The sequence below is a fragment of the Zerene cesonia genome, chromosome 10 (genome assembly GCF_012273895.1).
Source record: "Zerene cesonia ecotype Mississippi chromosome 10, Zerene_cesonia_1.1, whole genome shotgun sequence".
NCBI lineage: Eukaryota > Metazoa > Arthropoda > Insecta > Lepidoptera > Pieridae > Zerene > Zerene cesonia.
The window spans coordinates 1,862,232-1,883,653 of record NC_052111.1 but is presented as its reverse complement, the minus strand read 5'-3'; the positions used below and the strand labels follow the sequence as shown (position 1 = coordinate 1,883,653).

At 30.9% G+C, this 21,422-nt stretch overlaps 4 protein-coding genes across 5 annotated transcripts; 2 read left to right on the top strand and 2 right to left on the bottom strand.

Annotated features, from left to right (window-relative positions):
- Positions 1–851: 851 nt before the first annotated feature.
- On the top strand, positions 852–3,117 carry LOC119829535 (protein N-terminal glutamine amidohydrolase). Its single transcript, XM_038352090.1, has 5 exons — positions 852–1,031; positions 1,113–1,266; positions 1,407–1,555; positions 1,705–1,829; positions 2,248–3,117. The coding sequence occupies exons 1-5, from the start codon at positions 922–924 to the stop codon at positions 2,355–2,357; spliced, it is 648 nt and encodes a 215-aa protein (XP_038208018.1). The 5' UTR covers positions 852–921; the 3' UTR covers positions 2,358–3,117.
- A 42-nt stretch (positions 3,118–3,159) lies between these two features.
- Positions 3,160–9,182, bottom strand: LOC119829612 (methionine aminopeptidase 1D, mitochondrial). 2 transcript variants are annotated; one of them, XM_038352213.1, is made up of 7 exons: positions 8,873–9,182; positions 8,360–8,507; positions 7,865–8,078; positions 7,381–7,572; positions 6,436–6,543; positions 5,939–6,092; positions 3,161–5,678 (listed from the first exon to the last, which is right to left on the bottom strand). In XM_038352213.1, exons 2-7 carry the CDS (start codon positions 8,404–8,406, stop codon positions 5,488–5,490), a joined length of 906 nt encoding a protein of 301 aa, XP_038208141.1. In that variant the 5' UTR covers positions 8,407–8,507; positions 8,873–9,182; the 3' UTR covers positions 3,161–5,487. The 2 variants fall into 2 exon arrangements, with proteins under 2 accessions (XP_038208140.1, XP_038208141.1); XM_038352212.1 differs by lacking the exon at positions 8,360–8,507 and having other exon boundaries at positions 3,160–5,678.
- Positions 9,183–9,604: 422 nt separating this feature from the next.
- On the top strand, positions 9,605–12,435 carry LOC119829674 (cyclin-dependent kinase 10). Its single transcript, XM_038352293.1, has 8 exons — positions 9,605–9,754; positions 9,828–9,946; positions 10,025–10,097; positions 10,202–10,376; positions 10,739–10,941; positions 11,160–11,387; positions 11,797–12,015; positions 12,181–12,435. The coding sequence occupies exons 1-8, from the start codon at positions 9,745–9,747 to the stop codon at positions 12,366–12,368; spliced, it is 1,215 nt and encodes a 404-aa protein (XP_038208221.1). The 5' UTR covers positions 9,605–9,744; the 3' UTR covers positions 12,369–12,435.
- A 46-nt stretch (positions 12,436–12,481) lies between these two features.
- LOC119829336 (zinc finger protein 691-like) lies at positions 12,482–17,096 on the bottom strand. The gene is made up of 5 exons (XM_038351806.1): positions 17,043–17,096; positions 14,091–14,830; positions 13,752–13,940; positions 13,289–13,397; positions 12,482–12,601 (listed from the first exon to the last, which is right to left on the bottom strand). Exons 1-5 carry the CDS (start codon positions 17,094–17,096, stop codon positions 12,494–12,496), a joined length of 1,200 nt encoding a protein of 399 aa, XP_038207734.1. The 3' UTR covers positions 12,482–12,493.
- Between the last annotated feature and the right edge of the window lie 4,326 nt (positions 17,097–21,422).

Genomic DNA, 21,422 nt, shown 5'->3' with positions numbered 1-21,422 from the left:
CACCGGTATAAAAGGTAATGAAATAGTAGACGCCTTAGCAAAGGATGCAATAAATAGTGGTGATGTATTTCCATACATAAATTATTGCCACGATCTTAGTAATCTTCCCAAAGTTTACCTCCATGACATTTGGACTAAATCTTGGGAAAGTAGCGGAGGACTAAAAGGGAAACATTTCTATTCACTTCAACCGCGAATTCCAACAAAACCTTGGTTTTATAAAATCAAGGGAGGTAAATTGATAACAAGTGTTTTAATTCGTATGCGACTTGGACACGTTTGTAGTCCTTACCATCTTTCTAAAATTGGCGTATTAAATAATGAAATGTGTGAATGTACTCTAGACGTTGGCAATCTGAATCATATATTTTTTTCCTGTCCGTTATATGATCATTCCTTTTTATATTCATCCCTTCAGTCACTTGGTGTATCCTTTCCTATTTCTATCAATTGTCTATTGCTTAATCCTGTAAAATTTTTTGAAGTCATTGCTAATTTTATCTCTCTGAATAATATAAAATTGTAAATAATAATTGTACGTATAGTACAACTGAAGATTTATAATACCATAGAAGTTGTGCTCGATTTTAATTTATATAATATATATATATATACATGTATGTTAATGTGTATGTATATATATGTATATATATATATGGCCTTTTTATTACAGTATTGATGTTATAATATTTAGTAATGCATATTTACGTATATATATAATGATAAATACTGCTTCTCTGATTATAGTTATGCTTAAATATTTAAATAAAATTTGTTTCCCTACCTTTATAAACTTGACACTGGCAAATAGTTAAAACTTATTGCCATAAAGGAAAAAAAAAAAAAAAAAAAATCTATGGTTGCAGTGCAAATCACAGCCACAGCAAAAAAAGCAACAAGAAACATTACAAAACTGTCAAAATGTCGGTCAACCAAATGCATCTCGCTAATCTTGATACGAAAAAAAATGGTAAAAATTTAAAACCCTTATTTCCTAAACAAGCGGAGTGCTCTTATGTGTCCTGCTATTGGTATGTATTTTTTTTTATTATTTTGAACTTTCTTCGTTTAAACATTAAAAAAAAACCTTTTTTGTTATTGCGGCGTTGCAGTGAAGAAAATGTTTGGAAGCTTTGTCAAGATGTGTCAGTAAGAGTTCCTGAAGAATTGGATAGATGCTTTGTTGTTTTTATTTCCAACCCCTGTCGCACCGTGCCTTTGTGGAAACAAAGGGCTGGGCGCGAAGAGGATCGTCTCGTCATATGGGTGTGCACAAACCTATTTTACTCATTAAAATTTCCGTGAATTATTAAATTTGCTATGAAAAACATACTCAATTTTATATTATTTAAATAATAAATGTTTTAATTTATCATTATTAACTTACTCCAAATTTTTATTTGCAGGATTACCATGTTATATTCTTGTATTCCATTGATTCAAAAACATGCCTAGTGTATGATTTAGATTCAGAGCTTCCATTCCCAACATTCTTCCACAAATATGTCACAGAAACTTTTCGTACTGACCAAGTTCTGAAGTCTGATTTTCACAGGTAATTTTTTTCTGTGCAATTTTTTAAGTTAGTTTGAAATGACAATATTTTCATCCTGTAAGTTTTTAAATAGAATAATATTGCCAAGAAATATACCTAAATTATTTAGAGTAGTAAAAGAAATTGCTAAAACAATTTCAATTTCCTAGGTTCTTCAGAGTGGTGGGAGCAAAAAGCTTTTTGCAACATTTTTCTTCAGACAGACGTCACATGAAGCGACCAGATGGATCTTGGATTAAACCTCCACCACCATATCCTGCGATATGCACCTCAGGTAATAATTTTATTTCCAGTTATTATTACATAAATCTTGCAAGTTTTATGTTGTGTAGCTTATAACTAAATAATATTTTCCATACCATATAGTTAAGATAAGTTTGTGGTCAGAGTTTAGACAGATCAGTATATTAATCCCATTTAAGGCTGTAAATATATAAATAATATTCAAATGTTTGGTATTAGAATGTTGCAATAAAGAAATATAATTTATCAATAATGCTACATCAGTGGTTATAAAATATGGCATTTGTCCGTTTATTTTAATAAAAATCAAATTCAATTGAAGTATGAATTTGGATTTAATTGTTTGTATATGATAATGTACATTAACTATTCTACATACCTCACAATATACAATAAATTAAATAGAAAATTTTTATTGAATTATGCCTTCAGTTGAATAATCTTTTCAGCATCCACTCACAATCTAGATGAATACATTAACATGGATGCAGACACTGGCCCAGGACAGGTTTTTAATCTAACAGATTTTGTACAACGCTTCTACAAGATAGATAAGTAAAAGTCCAGAATAACATGTTAGATAGATAAATATTATTTATAAAAATTTATATGAACAAATATTTTGTTGCTTGTTTTGTTGATTATGTTTTAATAATCCTTGATATTCATATTAATGTTTTACATATTTATGTTGAGATTGTCAAAAGTATTAATTAGTGGATGTTTGAAATAACTTGAGTACACATTAGTACTCAATGATAACATATTTACATATTAAAGTTTTTTTTTTAAAAAAAAAAAAAGATATTTGGCATTTAAAAAATCAAACAGTTAATGTTGTTTTCAGTATGTTATATGATTAATATATAGAGCTATATTTTGTATATTAATCACTGAAAAATCTATGGACTTAGATAGATATATAATACAGACATTAACATACAGATGTATGTTTGCATTAAATTTATTTTTAATGCTTTAACAATGATTATCAAATACAAAAATATGGCTATTGTTTTATTTATTCTAACTCAAAAAATTCAATTCAATTGAACTATAAATTTGGAATAAAAATGTTGTATTTAGTTATTTATTATAATGTGTCATTTTTCACAAATAATAGCACCAATAGTAAAATATTTTAATATTCACACCTTCCAATATGTGATTTTATGCACCAACACTCATTGTTACAATATGTATAAGGCCAATAAAATTGTTATGTAGCAGCCTTATTATAACTTTTCTATGTTAGCATTATTTAAATATCTTCCAAAAGTAAAAAAAAATTATAATGTATTAAATTGTTATTGCATTTTTTCAAAGTAATAATAAGCAAAATATCCTACATTAAAATTTAATGTTAAGTAATTTTTTTGTGCTTTGTTGTTAAAGTTTTGAAATTTATAAATCACATTTTGTCTTTTATAATAGTACAAGATAAATATAAATCATTTATCTAAACCTTATGTCGGTTGGCTGTGGTAGCCCAATTATATACAAACATTAGACATAAAATTCAACGTTAACGAAAATGGTTCTCAAGGAAGTGACATTAAAAAATCTTGATAAATATACATACCTACAATAACCCGAGGTCTATGAACCTTTAAATTTGTGTCTCACGTTGCTGGTTAATTGGTTGTTATATCAGTAATATCTAATGTTCTATGATATCAGCTTATATTATGTTGTTTGCTTTTCTATAACAGAAAAATACCATACCTATAACTTGCGTCAATAAAGAATTGAATTAAAAATAGCATATTAAGTGCCTAAGATACTTGTCGATCAGAGCAGAAATATTGGGATGAATAAGGTCCTTAGTAAACTTAATGCCCTTTTTATTGGCACAAGTTGTAGTGCATAATTGACTACCTAATATTGAAGAAAAACAATGTTCTTGTGCTTTAAATACACGAAAATATTATTCTAAATCATATTACTACAATTATACATCGTAAAAAGCGCGTAGAGTGGTTTGCTTTGCAAGCTTAAGCGAGTTTTATATAACGGTATATGTATTAAATTAGTCATAATAAATAATTATAAAAAAACAACGTTTTTGGTTAAATTGTAATACACGTTAAAATTTTTACTTGGTTCGTGTTCGTGTCGTTGGTAATTTTCGATACTTATCACTTTGCGTGTGAATAATAGGTAAGCGAGCAATGGCTGTTTAACTCTAATTAAATAATTACGCTTTAAAAAGTAAAGATTGGTAGATTTTTATATTGATCGCCCCAATTCTTATACACGTTTATTGCGGTTAACTAAAATAATGTATTGTGTAACGTTAATAATATGTTATGTAAAACCGTTTTAACTTGTTTATGTTTTGAATAATAAAATTAAATGTAAAATAACTTGTAGTGTATAATATTATTATGATCGCGTGGTAGCTTTTGTATGTTGTTCAGATTCGAACTGCAAGTATATGATATCTGAAATGTTCCAAGGATGTAATTACAGCCTATATTTATTGTAATTTATCGTACAATCAGTTCAATCGGCCGAAGGCTAAAAAGTGGCAACAACGAACGAAATAAAATTGCAAATAATGCTGGTCTTTCGGAATTCGGATGCTTGTAGCTCGTGTCTAAATCTATTTAATAATTTTGTATCGACTTTTATACACTCTTTTTATCCTTCCCTAGCACCCTTAGCGTTATAAATATTATCTTGAAATTAAATACGTTATTGCCATAAATTATTAACCTAATACTTATAAATTTTAAAATTATGTAAGAGCTTAAAGATCTGATGTATTTCAATTCTAAAGCTTTGAATTTTAAATAATAGCCAAACTTTAATAACTTTAATGTACAAATTTATTTACATTTTATCCAAATAAACAAGGTTTATTATAGTAATTTTAAAATATAGTACGATTTTTTAAAATTCTTAAGCAGTTTTATAATAATTGTTATAAGATATTATTATTCTTACACATTTATAACACATTTTCAATAATAGCGATACAATAATACTGTTACAAACATAGATTTTCTATAAAAGTATGTATTTATTTCCTTTATAAAGCACAAATAATGATATTTTTACGAATAGCATGGAGTCTGCATTTATCTTATTTATATTATTATATTTCTACATGTAATAAGAGTTATGATTTCGAATTTATGTACTAGTCAATATAGGTACTGAGTTTTAGTTTAAGTGATTCACGTGACCATAAACAAGTGTAGTCCTAAAATCTAGTCATCGATTCTTCTATTTCTATTATTAAGACAACTGTCGTAGCGGAATTCTTTATTCGGGCGTAGCTGGATTTGAATGGGACCAAGAATTGAGCATGTACGAACACAGTATCGAGATCGATGGTAAATTAGGGGCTGTGTTGTCCCACTGGTTACGCCTTGTCTTATCACCTTACTATTAGTATTACACACTCAATCGATACCTTCCTTCTACGCCTTTAAAGTTCTATCTATCGACTGACAAGCCTGAGTGATAATGTGCTTGTGCTTTTAATGTACGAAGTTACATGTTTTTTTTTAAGAATTATAATGCTATAATAAAAAAACGATTATGATGCAAATGTGTTTTTATTTATATTATGTCTATGTATTACAATTTTTAGGACTAGTTTGGATAGTTTACTTTTATAAAGTTATAATTTTTTTAACATTCTATATTAGATTATCCTAAGTTCCAAATTGCAGGTATCGTTATCTAGTTAAGATTTCAGCGCCATCTTCCGTGATTAATATTGTATGTTCGCATTGAGCTGTTCTAGAACCATCTTCAGTTATAATGGTCCATCCGTCGTCTAATACATATGTATTCTCTCGACCGTGCGATAAAACAGGTTCAATTGTGAATGTCATACCAGGTTGCATGAGACCGGGATATCTGTTCACTAGAAAATTCGATAATTAGTGAGTAAATTTATGTGTAATGTTTTGCTTCCATTCACCATGACAACAAATGTATTGTTTTAATTTGCTTAGTCATTCTAACAGATATTACATGCCTTTTAAAAGAAGTAGGTCAACCTTTACAAGCTATAGAAATTATACCTCACAGATTTTTAAATTAAGTAAGAACTCTTTGGTGAACATTTTATGAGAATGAAATAAATATTCTATTGTTAAAGAATATAATAAATAAAATACTTACGTATATGAAATATGTCTGGCGGACCATGGAAATATTTACCAATCCCATGGCCAGCAAAAGCTGGTAACACTGTCAGACCCTTTCTTTTTGCATGTCTAAATATCCTTGACCCTATGTCGCAGAACGGCACGTCAGGCCCACATAACTTTATTGCCTGTAAACATAAAAATTACTTTTAATTTTTTGTGTACTACGCCCCAAAATTTTCTCGCGGTGTGTTGTCTGAAAACCTACATTTTCATTGGTGTCACATAAAAATGTAGGTTTTTTAATCGATGAAATGTATACCCAAGCTTATTCATGATTGGGAATAATGCATTAGCAAATACAACACGTTAAAATGTTGCTTCTAATGCTATTAAAGGGTTAAATGAAAGTGCCAACTTTATTGCACATTGTAAATTTATGCATTTTATTTTTAAATTTAAGTTCTAATTAAGATCACCCATTTGGCTGACTTGGGTGTTATACGTTAGGATATTGCTTGAAAAACTTACTTCTAAAAGACATTCTTCAGTTACGGCAACTAGTTCTCGGCCTTTATCATCAACATCACCAACTAGAAATGTTTTTGAGCAATCGCCATGATAGCCTCCAAAGAATACCTACAATAGTACAGAACTACTGCTATAGGTAATACTTTGACTAATTAAACACGTGGTAGCATAGTCGCACATTATGGTCCAAGTATTTTAAGCATTTTAAACCCCAATCGGCGGAAAAAATAATAAAAAGTTAAAGAGCTGAAATTTTTACACACCTTTATTACGTTGTTGTCAATGATATCGCCGGCTTAAGACTATAAAGGTCACGAATATCAGTTTTTCAGTTCAGGAACAGTATCAATGTAGATTTTTCAAATCCTCATTACAACATCGTAATAAAGGAGCTATACAAAGGTAATAAAGGGGATTTAGAAAGTTCAGCTCACTAGAATTTTTTAAGTGGATGATATTTATTACTACAGAATAAGCCAAAATATTAACTTAACAAAGAGGCATCTGATTTGCATAATTCTGTTATACTAAACATTGTTCTCCTGTATATATTTTTTAATGCTTCTATACTTTTACATTTTCTTACAGAAATTACTTCTCTGCAGTTGCTCAGACGAGCCAGTTATTAGTACAAAAAGATCTATGAAGCTTTTGTTTCAAGTAGTCAATCTCTCATTTTAGATGTTTTAAACTCTGATGCAATTGTGTTAAGTCAACAGAACAAACTCAATAGCACATACACACAAGCACATATGCATAACTAATCGCTACATAGTATAAAACAAATCATTTTCTGTCTCTTGTTTAAATCTTTAAAACTACCCAACGGATTCTGATGGAGTTCAAGAGGAAGGTTTGTATGTATCCTAACATCTATTAAACTACTCTGAATTAAATGTGCAAAGCCGCAGGCAAAAGCTAGTATTTATATATATGAATACTCACCGTAATATCAACATTTATTATATCTCCATTCTGAAGTGGTCTCAGGTCTGGGATACCATGAACAGCAACATTGTTCACAGATGTGCAAACACTTTTGGGAAACCCTTTATAATGTAGAGGCGAAGGATAAGCCCCTGCATGTATTATAAAAGTGTGAATTAAGTCATCAATATCATCAGTAGTTACACCTGGCTGAAATTGAAAATTTACTTTATTTCTATTTTTAGAGATAAAGGTGTATAATATTTAGAGATATGGATTATGGAATGAAAAAAATATATGATTTATTTTAGTAATGTGTAAGAACCAGTTGCTTATTATTGAAATAGTTCATATAATATTGACTTGATTCAGCACTTCTGGTTATTTGAAAATACTATATTATTCTTATGTACCAGGTACTACATAAAATATATGGACAGGAAATAAATTCAAAACACTGGTCTTCCATATTTTACATCAAACATGTTATTAATGTACCAACCTGAATAAATTCTTGAGCTTTATTTAAAATACTTGCAGCTAATTGACAACTCTGCCTCATACCATTTATTTGATCTTCATCTTTTTTTTCTGGGTATTTAGGAATGGCTTTGGGTAGACCCGTCACATAATCTGGTTTGACAATATGTTCCGGTACAAATCTACTAGGTGTTGTTTCCACTGGTAAAACTTTTTCATATATACCAAATTTCTTTCTAGGTCATGAAAAAAAAACATTTTAAAATAAATTGTTGTTTTAAAAGCATTTTAATATAGGTCAGAAAAATATGTTGACATAAATTTTAATGCAATCCATGTCCTTACTTATACTATAAATGTAAGAGTGTGTTTGCTTGTTTGTCTTTCCTTCAATTTTTAAAAAAAAGCTTTTTTTAAAATATAATATTTGGGCTTGGGGGCTAGATAACACCTCAATTTCTTTAGTAATACATTTAACTATATGAGTAAAACAAGAATTAAAGTGCAATGAACTTACAATAATTTCTTCTGATATAATGGACTTAATAGTCTAGGTATTCTCATCTTTAGGTTTTCAGATAAAAGGGTCCAAGACTGGGGTATAATAAGGTGAATATATGTAGAAATCAGTACTTAGGCATTGATCACACTTCTTCTAAATGGAGCTAAAATTATAAATTTACTTCTTGTTATACATCATAGCAATTGTGACTCTATTCTACTCAAACATGAATTTGACAGAAACATCATATATCTTACACTTGGGAGCAATGCTGGCTCCGTAATTCACATCTGCGAGTGATTAGGAGCATGCCAGAAATAAATTTTCAGCAAAAGAAAAAAAAAATTTTTTTTGTACAATTTGCAGTCAATTTGTCAGCATTTCATTCACATTAACATTATTTGAGACAGTAAAGTAAAGTATTGTGAAGAAACCAACATCAAAAGTTTGATGTGCCTGAACTCTATGTCTGTGTGTGGTCTGCAGTGGGAAAATAATAAATGGGATGATGATGAATGAATATCTTACACATGAGTTCTCCAAAATCGGCCCACAGGTCTAATCATCTCCAAAAATGACATTACTGTGCATTGAAATATATTCTGCAGTAATACAATTTATAGCAGCATTATAGATCTGCAATTTTTAAACAGCATTGACAAAGCTCTCACATCACGTGGAATATTACTTGATACTTTGTTAAAACGCTACATTAACTGTTTTTTATGTATAGTAAAAATATGCAGACTAAGTTATTTCTACTGTAGGAATTTTCTTTTTATGATTTCATAATTTTGAATGATTTTGAAATTTGAATATTTTTGTATTTTTATTACGTTTTGATAATTTATGGAGTGTCAAAAGTCAAGTGTCAATTGTCAAATATATATTTTTTCTTATATCAATGAGCAAAGACTGCAAAAATACAGCTTATAATTGGCAAATATATTTTGTGGCGAATACTACTAATATGTCCCGAAATTATGAGAACTGTGAGTTAACTACCTGTTTTACGTTATTATACTTGAACATATGCCGGATTTATAGCTATATTTATTTGGGACAAGGAAGGATTCATACCTTCAAAGAATTAAATACTTTTTAAATATACAATGAAATGGTTGGTAAATATTTTTTTTTTTTTACTTAACTGTTTATCTCATCTTTGTCAAAGAGTATAATAATATTGGTTCATTATTTATGGTCATGGAAAGTGTTGCCATGAGTATTATTTCTATTTTCTAGTTTCTACTCATTGGCGTTTGTTTACATGTTTGAAGTTTGATATCGTCTGTCGTATATTTTACAGCTTCTGTAGATATTTAAAATTATTTTTCACTGAAATAACATAGCTTTGTTTAATATTTTGCGGACTATCGGGATTTATATTTCAAAACGAAATGTCTCAAAGTGGGTTATCAATTTTTACATACATTTTTAATTTGAAACTCGATTTCTTCATAATTCCTTATATTTATTACAGACTCAGAGAAGCCAGTAGTAAATCAAGATGTTTCAGATCCCACGGGTCCTGCAGCCCGAAAAGGAGTTCTGATATCTTTTAGAACCGGCAAGACTATGGAAATACCAGAAAAAGATATAGTAAGTAGATAATCTTAACCTCTACGTTTTGGGTACACGAGTTTAGAGGGATTTTAATTCAAATTTTAATTTTGTTAGTTAGGAAGATGTCGGTTTGTTGGCGAATTTGAAAAATTGAATCGCATCGGAGAGGGAACTTATGGCATTGTATGTGAGTACCTCAATGTATATTTGTGTAAATAAAAGTATTAGTATGTGACATTATTTAGTATTTGAAACTTTGACTTTATTTTCTCCTTTGAATGTCCAATATAGATAGAGCTAAAGACAAAATGAATGGAAATATTGTGGCATTAAAGAAAGTGCGTATGGATGTTGAAAAGGATGGTTTACCTTTGAGTGGTCTCAGGGAAATACAAGTATTAATGGCATGTCATCACGAAAATATTGTCCAATTGAAAGAGGTTCTTGTGGGAAGATCTCTTGAGAGGTAATTGCTTTTTATATTATAATGTACTTTAAACTGTTTGAGTGTATCAAAATTGCTATAGCCTATTTTTCAAGCCATTTAGGCTAATATTTTTTCCTCTATTACTTGATAAATGAAACTGTCTTACTATCTTCAACATTATTATTGAAAAATCTGCTTAATTAAATCTAAGAAATTTCTCGTAATCCAATTTTAGGCATCACTCTTGCTGCTATCTTTACATAGAGGTCCTACTGTAAAATTTCTTATTTTCATTGTGCTTGAATATGTTTACTTTGTTTCTACAACATTTAAATTATTTTTTTTTAATTAATTTGTTATACAGAGAAAGACACAAATATAACTTGATTTTTCATTTTCAGTATATTTCTCTCAATGGAATACTGTGAGCAGGATCTAGCATCCCTACTTGATAATATGTCATCACCATTTACCGAATCTCAAGTGAAATGTTTAATGTTGCAAGTACTAAAGGGTCTTAAATATTTGCATTCCAATTTTATTGTGCACAGAGACTTGAAAGTGTCTAATCTTCTGCTTACTGATAAAGGATGTGTGAAAATTGGTGAGTTAGCTAGTAGCAGTTGTTATATTATATACTCTTTGTTTGTTGTAATGAAAATTTGGGTTTTAATCAAAACATATAAATGTATTTAGAAATTAAAGATATGGAAAAGGTTTAAAACACAATATTTAATTAATTTTTCTAATTTTATTATTTATATCTCTTATAAATTATGATACCTCATTTTAAATTTATTTATTTATTTTTTATTATTATAGCGGACTTTGGTCTAGCCAGATGGCTGGGTGCTCCTGCTCGGTGCGCTACACCACGCGTAGTGACTCTCTGGTACAGGGCTCCAGAACTTTTGTTGCAATCACCCAAACAGACACCAGCCCTTGACATGTGGGCGGCTGGGTGTATCCTGGGTGAATTGTTAGCTAATAAGCCACTGTTGCCGGGCAGAACGGAAATAGAGCAGTTGGAATTGATTGTTGATTTGCTTGGTAAGTGATGTTATAATTTTAAGCTATGTTAGATTAATTGGTAGCACTTTTTGTAGATAATACAATGTCAAATGTAATCTATAGCAGTCTGGAGAGTAGTATTTCATTAAAGTAGTCTGGAAAAGCCATTTCACAGGATTCGGTTTAATCTGCAAATAAGTCAATTCCGAATATCCCAGTAAGACAAGATGGGTTAATGAAATGCAATCTGACTGCTAAAGTCTGGAGTAGGTAGGATGTGTTTAATTATTTATTGAAAAGCCATAACACAACCATTGATATTGCAGTGCAGAGTTTTCACAGAGGAATTAACCATATTGATTAGCATTTGTTTCGGATTTATTACTATAACATGATACTTAAATGTTTAATCTGTTCTATTTTCTCATATAGAATATAAATTTCACAGGCACTCCTTCCGATGCAATTTGGCCTGAATTCAGTGCACTGCCAGCCCTACAAAACTTCACACTAAAGCAGCAACCCTACAATAATCTGAAGCAACGGTTCCCGTGGCTGTCAGCTGCAGGCTTAAGACTCCTCAATTTCCTGTTCATGTACGACCCTAACAAGCGCGCTACTGCCGAAGAATGCTTACAGAGTTCATACTTTAAGGAACAACCATTGCGTAAGTTTTTTTAAACCCATTTTATATTTTATTAACATAGACTAGGTTAATTCTGTAAATAAGTCCACCACACATAATAGACGACAAGATCGACATTCAAATGGATAAATGAGTATTGCAAGTAAAAATGATGGTATAATTTCATAAATATTTTTCTCGTTACAGCTTGCGATCCAAAATTGATGCCGAGTTTTCCTCAGCACAGAAATATGAAAGGACAACAAAAAAGTTCATCTAACCAACTCAATATACCTCTGTCGAACCTCAATACGGGTGCGAACGACCAAACAAACAATTTGCCAGCCATTTCTGACTTATTGGGCTCTCTAGTCAAGAAGCGAAGATTAGATTAAGGTATATTTAATAATACATAACCTAGTTTATAAATTAAAGTTTTAAAATAAATGCTAAGCCAAGGTACAAATGTTTTATTTTCACATGAACTTATCATTGTGTTACAGAATCTTTCAATTTTTATTTAGTCTGACGATGCTTCCTCATCAGCTGACAGTCCCATGGCTTGCCGAAATTTTTGATACTTCTGCACTGTTATAGCGTCAATACTTTTCGCTTTAACTTTGTCTTTCTAAAACAAGGTATAAATGAAAATACCACACCATGTTAATGTTTTGTTTTACATTGTTCCAGTGTAATATAGAATACTAGCTGCGCCCCGCGGTTTCACCCGCGTAAGTCCGTATCCCGTAGGAATATTGGGATAAAAAGTTGCTTATATGTTATTCCAGTTGTCCAGCTGTCTACGTACCAAATTTCATTGCAATCGGTTCAGTAGTTTTTGCGTGAAAGAGCAACGAACACATACATCCTTACAAACTTTCGCATTTATAATATTAGTAGGATAGAGTTTTCCGACCAATTCGTAAACAAATATTACGAGCTTTTATTATTTTCGTTACTTTCACAGTATATCTGAACTTAAAAATACGTTAAAAATACGTAACTGAAAATGATATAAACAGATTTTAATAAAGGTAGTTCTCTCACCTACCCGCGTCCGTACAAAACGTTCGCGACAGGTTTAAAAACGCTGCATCAGGTTACCTTTTCAGCGACCATAGAAAGATTGATTATGTTAAATAAGAAATTCTTCTTAAACAACAATATATTATATTTTTGTTTAAGAAGAAATTATATATAACTAGCTTTCACCCACAACTACGACCGCGTAAAGCTATAGGAAATAAAAAAACAGTCCCCTGATTCATACTTTTACGTCCCCGTGCGATTTCTGGGATAAGCAATTAATACTTACAATATCTCTTTCTTGTTTTTCAATATTTTTGAGGGTGCGTACACACTGAGAACATAAAATAATGTCTTCCATATGGTTGACTGACTTCTTCCGATGATGATGTTTTAATCTGTGGATATTAGCAGAATATTCTATGAAGCAGGCATCTGACTAATATTTTAGAACAAAATTAATATTTCCTGTAGAGCCTCTCAACGCTATTGACTTTTTTTGATTAATTACATCATCAATTCAATGCAATTAGATGATCCTTAATGATCTTAAGATTACAGTCGAATAATCCTACTTTGTAAATATGTACAACGAAACAAGTTCTCGTGGCCCAAGTTGCAATAATTTTACATTTCATTTTAATCAAGACCGCAAGTTAGATAAAAAATCTCTTATTGATGCGGATGTTTCAATAATAAAATAATTGTCTAAAGGGAAATGATAGTGAAGTGTAATGAAAATATAAACGAACAATTTTCCACAGTAATCGCACTGCAGTTTATCGGTGCGATGTGTGACAAGGTGCGCCCCCAGTTCACGATAAGTGGGATAGCGCTCTGAACACCGTGGACACAATATCTTGCCTTCTGTCCGACCCCCATTGCTTTGGTGTTCTGTTAAGTCTTGGGATGTTTGAAAGTTCTGATGACAACTCGGACACCTTAAAAATAACCTCTTTTTAATGTCATTTAATTAAAAATATTACCTACTTACTTCTCACCCACTTCGTAGAATACTTTTAAATAAGATAATAGAATTTAATAGATTTAGAATGTTTTTTGTCTCTACGAATACTTTTGACACTACTTACATAAATATGTTGGGCTGAAGATGATAAGCCATATGCTCTATAATTTTTTTAGGGTAGAAGTAGTGGAATTTTTTTTCACAGCATGTTACGTAGCCAGGGACGCCATGTCTGTCTTTGTAGTGTTTCATTAACGACCTAAAATTGAATCCTGTTTCATGGCAAATGCAACATTCCATCTTATAAAACAGCGTTATTTGCCTATCCAAAGCAGCGCCTTGCTTCGCAGGTCGCCCATCAACAATCACTATTGGATCCAATACGTCATTAATTACTTCCTCATCTTTTTTAGGTTTTTCATTTTTGTTTATTTGGATTGGATTATTTGCAGATATTGTGCTGTTTAGTAAAGATTTGTCAACTTTTTCTGTTTTAGCAAATTCTTCTAGAGGCATAGCTTCCAAATATTTCATTTCTGATGGTGTCTTCTTCTTTACGTGTTTTGTTTTCAATGGTTTTGTATCACCTTGTTGCAACTCCGTGGACTGTGCTTTAGGCTTTTGCTGCTCCACTGGGCTCACATTAGTATTTGTCGAGTCTAAATTACGAGCCGATAATTCACTAATAAGTGGATAGTGTTTAGGTTCCGTTGTTACTTGAGCTCTTTCCTCATTAGTTTTGTTTTTGTGAAACTCTAAAAATTTTTGTGTTTTTTCTACCTTTACTGTGTACAAATGTAAATTACTTATTTGTTGTAAGCAATCATGACAAATGGCTTTCGGAAGACTGTCATCGGTGTGAATCTGAAAAAAAAACAGTTTAAAGTTTTTTATTTCCAGGATTTGTTTTTCATTAGATGCACTATCGATTGGTTTGAAAAACACCACATATTCATAGGTTGTGTATTTTCAAAATCAAGGGGTTCGTATCCTGTGATTTTTAAAAACATCAATTAAGTAGTCTTAGCCTTGTGATTCCGATTCCTTTGTGATTCAGCGTTTTTCAAGACTGCTCATAGTTTTGGTAATCGTAGATTGCGTCTACCACGCCCAGTTGAAAAGTTCTCTGTATAATCTACTATTTATTGGTGTAACGTACAACGATATCAAAGAGTTTCTTAATTTTTCTTTTTAGTTCCGCACTGAGTGGCTTCAATTTGATGACGTCAGTACAAAGACACATTCGACACGACAATTCACGAACAATAGTTCTTTCTAAAGTTGCAAAGTCGTTCATAATAAAAATTTTAAAATAGATTTTGTATATTGTAAATAAATATATAAATATGTATGGGTTTATTTATATTTTGTTATGCGTCCATGACTTTTTGACATAATAATTTTGATAAATTGTGACAAATAATTAATGACAATTTTATTTTGTTACGTATTTTTATTTAATAAATATGTCTTGCAAACCAGTAACAGTAGGGAAAAATAGCAGCTAGTACGTACTTTTGTAGCACGTGCTTTAAAAAAAGGTTTTTTATATATTGCACGTTGATTTAAAGTAAGGCTTAGGCCGTACTATAGCTAGACAGCCGCAGTTTTAAATCGCTTTTATTGGCGGTACATAGATTTTAACCGTTTGGATCTCAAGCGCTGTTGTGGCTTAGCGGTTTACCGTTTGAAAATGAAAATTCAGTAATTGAAATGTAATAACCGAATTGCGGCCTAAGAGATTTATGAAATTAAATGTCAATGATAATTTATTAGGCACCAATTCATTTTACCGACGTGTCAAAAAACGATGAAGATTCTTAATTTAACTGTATTTTTTTTTGTTTTGGTACTCGGTAAATGCGTGGGTTTTCAACCGATTGACGTGATTCTTCTAGTATTGGTTAAAAATTATGATTTGATCCCATTATATAACCTGGAATAATACCTCCCCTTGAAACGTCGGTGATTTTTTGCTTTTATAGAGAAGATTTTTACAAATGACCTTCCTGTTTATTCGGTTTAGGAAACCGTATAAAAGGATAAATTTGGATTTGATAAGTACCTACTGCCGACAATTGTTGTTATTTGAAAGCAACTGGCCTTTACCTACTTAGAAACTTGGTCAAAGTTAGAGGAGGTCAATACTCGGCTGTCTGAATGTTTCAAGTCTCATCTGCAAAACTTAAGTTTTAACCATTGAAACTTTGACAGTTGTGACCTAAAATTACATTATCTCATTTTCAAAACTGTCATAGTTATTGATGTTGTTGTAGATTGTTTGGTTGGATAGATAGAACATGAGTGGTTTATAGGTTGCTAGGATCTTTTATTTTAGTCTGTGAAGCAGGCTCTCCTAGACTCTCAATATTTTGTTAATTATTATTTTGTTTATTTTAAAAATTATTATTTTGTTAATTATATTAAACTTCGCGAAAACTACTTAATAAAGATATAAATATAAATTAATCAAAACGTCTTACCGAATTCTGTGTTTGGCATTTATTATTACGAATACATTTAGTCAAATTAATAATGTTATTCTATATAAGGAATCAAATTTATTATATATTTTGTCATTGCAAATAAATAAAGTTATATATCTTAAGACCGTTTAAAAATCTGATGTATAGTGGTGCAGTTAAAACAAGTAATTTTACTTCTGAAATCGTAAATGAGAAGTTTATTTTAGTGGAATAAACGAGGAATTACTTATTATTAAAAATAAATTTAAAATTGACTGTAATCTTTTACTCTGAAATGTTTATTCAGGTACGTTCAATATAAGCTTGTTCGCATTAAGCAATTGCTCGATCGGCCGTAATTAAGTCTTTTAGTAAGAACGAAATCCATTCAATGGAAAATTAAAAAGGAAAAGGTTTGTAAATAGGAATTCATTAACAATTTTTTTAATTATTTTTATAAGAGAGGTTGAAATATTAATTTTATTAATTTTTGTATTCATTGCCGAGGAATAAAGTGGTTTTTTAAGTAATCGTCGTCCATAGCTTTCCTACTTTAAATAGAAAGGAAGACCTAGTGGAGGACTGAAAAGGGTAAGGAAAAGGATACTGACCTCCGTCTCCCCACTCCCGAACGTGGAGGATATTTTGTGGGGTAATGGTAACATTCCCGGTGAGAACTGACCCAATTTGAACCGTACTCTACTCCCACATTCAAGATGATATGAATGATATTCTATCAGGTACAAAGAAAACGAGTAGAAAAAATCTGTGATAAGTGTAATCAAACTAATGTTTATTCATTGAACTAGACTATTTATAGAAACGACTAGACTACTTATCTATAGAAGAGCTTTGTTGAACATCCTACTAATATTATAAATGCGAAAGTTTGTAAGGATGTGTGTGTGTTTGTTCTTCTTTCACGCAATAACTACTGAACCGAATCCAGTGAAATTTGGTACGTAGATAGCTGGATAACTGGAATAACATATAGGCTACTTTTTATCCCGATATTCCTACGCTACATTGACTTACTCGGGTGAAGCCGCGGGGCGCAGCTAATTATAGTATAAACCACAGGTCCAGAAAGCAGTTATTATAGAGCCGAGAAAAAACTTATTGCTACATAAAAATCATTATTAATATATATAATTTAATAATGATGTCAGGGAAGTGTTCTATGGTTTTTCAGCGATATTCAATGGTTTTACATTTTCCATCATATCATTCATAGATAGTCGTCTGTCTATACTAGAACTAGATAAATTTTTGAAATAAGTATTAAATTAAGCGGCGTGTTAACATTGGTAGTAGTAGTAGTTCCCATTTCCTACCTTAATTTCTCTTATTATATATTTCTAATATACAGTGGAATACCTCCTTTTTTTTTCTTTTTTTTTTCGTTAGGAAAGATAAATTCATTAATATAAAAAACTCAAACAGGTATAATAGAATCGTTTTACGTTTCACCTTGTGTATGAATAAAGATGAAGTGCAACGAAGTACACAAGAAACAGAATCATCTGTATAACCTAAAATAGAACTTTAATGTAATATCTCTGTAATAGTCTGTGTAGAAAGGAGATTGTAAAGCGAATCTCCATATTTCAAAAAGCCGCTTTCAACTGCGGATAAACTCAGTACGGGTTGTGTTGTAATGAGGTTTAAGGGATTCCGCGATTCGTGACCATCTTTCTTTTGCTCGGATCTATTACAGTGATTATGCTGGACCGCAGCCGCATAACGGATTTCAAACTTTGTCTTTACATATTACGTGTATACACGATCCAACAGTTCCATCAAAACTAGTTTGTGATAGTCTGAAATCGTGTCTCAAACAATATTCAACTTTGCCAGACTGACCAATATTCGATTAAACAAATAATTTTTGTCGCTAATTTTATTTGTAATATCTACACTGAGTATTTAATTTTTAACGCCTTCTCATAGTAGTGGTATGAACGAATTAGCTAAATACTTTTTTGGAAGGCAACTTAGTTGAAGGGTTTGGTTTAGGGTTATGATTAACATATAACATATAAAAAAGTAGGTTGGTGAAGTAATAATAACGTTTTCAGTTGCTTATTACATCTCCCTTATTTACAAAGACACTACAATATTCACGAATCTAATTACATATAGTGATTAATGTATCCTAAACTGTTAGGACTCAGTAAACGCGAAAATCGCGACAGGTTAAATATGGTTAGGTTAGCATAGCGTGTTTAGTTTTTACAGGTCAACTACAAGGTGCTTACATAATTAAACGCCATCATTTGAACTTTATAAAAATAATCCCCGCGGCATAGAGAGGTTTATGAAAGACATAAAATCGTCCTATTAACTTGTTAAGTACCACGGCTACTTAAGAAAAAGTACCATACGTGCTTAATAGACGTAGCTTTATGCCTACTTTATAGCTTTTGTGCGAGATTAGCATCCCAATTGAGATCGTGCCAATTTTGATGTAAACATGATTAGTTAATCTTTAGCTTATACGTTTTACTTAGAAGATACTAAACGGTTTATTAAATTTACATTATTTTTAAATTAGATTAATCTATTAAACTTATATTTATAATATTAAGTATATTAGTTACCTTGCAGAAAATTTAAATCATTAATAATTTTTTTATTAGATTTCAGTGAATATAAAGTAAAATAAATTTTATACTATTGCGTGTATGTAAAGTGCGTGTCTAATTCAAATGAGAGAAAAACGAAATTGAAAGTTGTAGAAGTTTCGACTAGGTGAATTGGGTAATTTTGATGGTTTAATTTATCTGAAAGGTTGCACTTAAAAGCAAAATAATAACTAGCTACATATTGTATAGATATATAATGCGGTTACAAACATCGGATATAAGAACAGGAGGCTGTATAAATGGTTGACGTAAAAAATAAAAATTCAACTGTACAATCACTATATTTCTATTGTTGTACATATAATAAAAAAAGTTTGCAAAGATTTATTTGAGTTCTGGTTGATGGAATTAATTGTATAGTTCCAAAAAAACTACAAAGCTGAGTCCAGTGACTTTAAAACCTATTGATTGAGACTATTCCCTTAAACCATTAGTCGCATATATTACTTTATAAAAATACCGACACAAATGAAAGCGAATTATAGAAAGTATGCAAATTACGAATGCAACAGCTGGAAGACCCAATAAAACGTCTAACACCGAGACCCACCACACCTGACGTTTTCAGCGTATGTATAATAAAAATACGCTTTGTATTTTTTTGCTTTCAATACTGAATTCTCTTAAGATGGCATATTTATAAAAACAAATATAAATAGGTATAGGTACATAATTATACCTTCGCTTCGCAGTTTCACAAACCTCGTATATGATGGTATAGTGTTCTCCATAAATAGACTGTCTAACACTGAGATAATTTTTCAAATAGGTCTCGTCGTTCCTGACATTAGCGCGTCCGCACAAACGTGTTTTGAATGCTTTGAACGATACTAAGGTATTCTTTTGCCTTATTTGATATCTCGATAAATGTTTATAAAACTATTGTTTTACATATAACAAAAACATAATATAATTAAGGCATAATATTCGCCGATAATACATTACTTCTTGTTCTTGTTATATATTCACTTTATTTTGTTGTAATAGAATTAGAGACAAAATAAACATCGATATTGTAATAATGTTATCCAAATATTAAATGCTACCAAATTACGGACATGCATTGATTGTAATTATCTGCTTTGAGTTCGATGAGCTGTCTCAGTTCGCAATGTGAGTGGCTTGCGGAATTTCATTTAATAGTGTGATAACCGCATCGTGATAAGGAAGTGTCCACATTAAAAGACAATAAGTTAACATTATTCTATATATGTAGCTACTGATGTGGTTAAAATGATCACGGCTTGCCTTTGTTCTTCAAGCAACCTCATTTCAAATTTATTTAGGTTTTACTCCTACGAGTTCCGTACCGCATTCGAATTAAATTTTAAAAAAGGTTGAATCACAACTTGCTATATCAAGCATACTTTTTATTTTGTGAGTTTTTGAGTGTTATGTTCGTTTCGATCGTTCAATGCAAGAGACATATTTTTTCTACTGGAATTGACTACTTATATATACAATTAGAAAATATTAATTGGGCTGAGCGAGTTGTATTGCAAGGTAACTAAGTAGTAATTGTAATAGATGGGTCTAGTTAGGGCGTTATTATGTCGCGATGCTTCGTATTTTCCACTAAATACAGATTCCAAGGACTTATTTCTACTTCCCTTACTGCCACAAGGTTTATCGGTTTGGAATACGTACATAGTTTTAAGTAAGTACATTTAAGAACCAACTGCTTATAAGAAATAACCCACTTAAGGATTTTAATAAAAATTGATGCATTGGATGCAAAAATTGTTTTAGTTGGCCGTTTTGGAAAAATATTCGACAAAAATTGTCATCGACGTTTCTGGGGAGGCAGGTACCACTGCAGATTCTAAAATGAGACAATTGACAACAATTTTTAATCAAATACAAAAACAATTTCACGAATCGGCCGGAGTTTTCGAGTAACAACATAAAAAAGTAAATAATACGTAGTTGAATTAAGAACCTCTTTAGTTTTTCGGAACGTCGTTAATAAATGATTTAAGTAATTCTTTTGATCAGTAGAATTTCAAACGTGCATTTTCACGTCCACATTTTCTAGTTACAGAGAAAAGTATCTATTCGCAGACTTTCAAACTCGAAAATCAAAGCAACACTCTTTTTGTAGTCTCGGTATCTCTAATAAAAACGGTATCAACGTTCAAGCTTTAAACCGCCGTTTAAAGCTTGAACCGTTTCACCCGCGTAAGTCCGTATCCCGTAGAAATATCGGGATAAAAAGTTGCCTATATGTTATTCCAGTTGTCCAGCTGTCTACGTACCAAATTTCATTGTAATCGGTTCAGCATTTTTTGCGTGAAAGAGCAACAAACACACACACATCCTTACAAACTTTCGCATTTATAATATTAG

Coding starts and splice junctions, on each gene's coding strand:
- LOC119829535 (XM_038352090.1), top strand. CDS start 922: ATGTCGGTCAACCAAATGCATCTCGCTAATCTTGATACGAAAAAAAAT. Junction 1,032..1,112: donor TCTTATGTGTCCTGCTATTG/GTATGTATTTTT, acceptor GCGGCGTTGCAG/TGAAGAAAATGTTTGGAAGC. Junction 1,830..2,247: donor TCCTGCGATATGCACCTCAG/GTAATAATTTTA, acceptor TAATCTTTTCAG/CATCCACTCACAATCTAGAT.
- LOC119829612 (XM_038352212.1), bottom strand. CDS start 8,925: ATGTCATTTTTGGAGATGATTAGACCTGTGGGCCGATTTTGGAGAACT. Junction 6,544..7,380: donor TAATAAATGTTGATATTACG/GTGAGTATTCAT, acceptor GTACTATTGTAG/GTATTCTTTGGAGGCTATCA. Junction 5,679..5,938: donor GCCAGACATATTTCATATAC/GTAAGTATTTTA, acceptor CGAATTTTCTAG/TGAACAGATATCCCGGTCTC.
- LOC119829674 (XM_038352293.1), top strand. Junction 10,098..10,201: donor GGGAACTTATGGCATTGTAT/GTGAGTACCTCA, acceptor TGTCCAATATAG/ATAGAGCTAAAGACAAAATG. Junction 12,016..12,180: donor CTTTAAGGAACAACCATTGC/GTAAGTTTTTTT, acceptor TTCTCGTTACAG/CTTGCGATCCAAAATTGATG.
- LOC119829336 (XM_038351806.1), bottom strand. CDS start 17,096: ATGTTACCATTACCCCACAAAATATCCTCCACGTTCGGGAGTGGGGAG. Junction 13,941..14,090: donor CTTCAGCCCAACATATTTAT/GTAAGTAGTGTC, acceptor GTTATTTTTAAG/GTGTCCGAGTTGTCATCAGA. Junction 12,602..13,288: donor AAAAACAAGAAAGAGATATT/GTAAGTATTAAT, acceptor ACCTTGTTTTAG/AAAGACAAAGTTAAAGCGAA.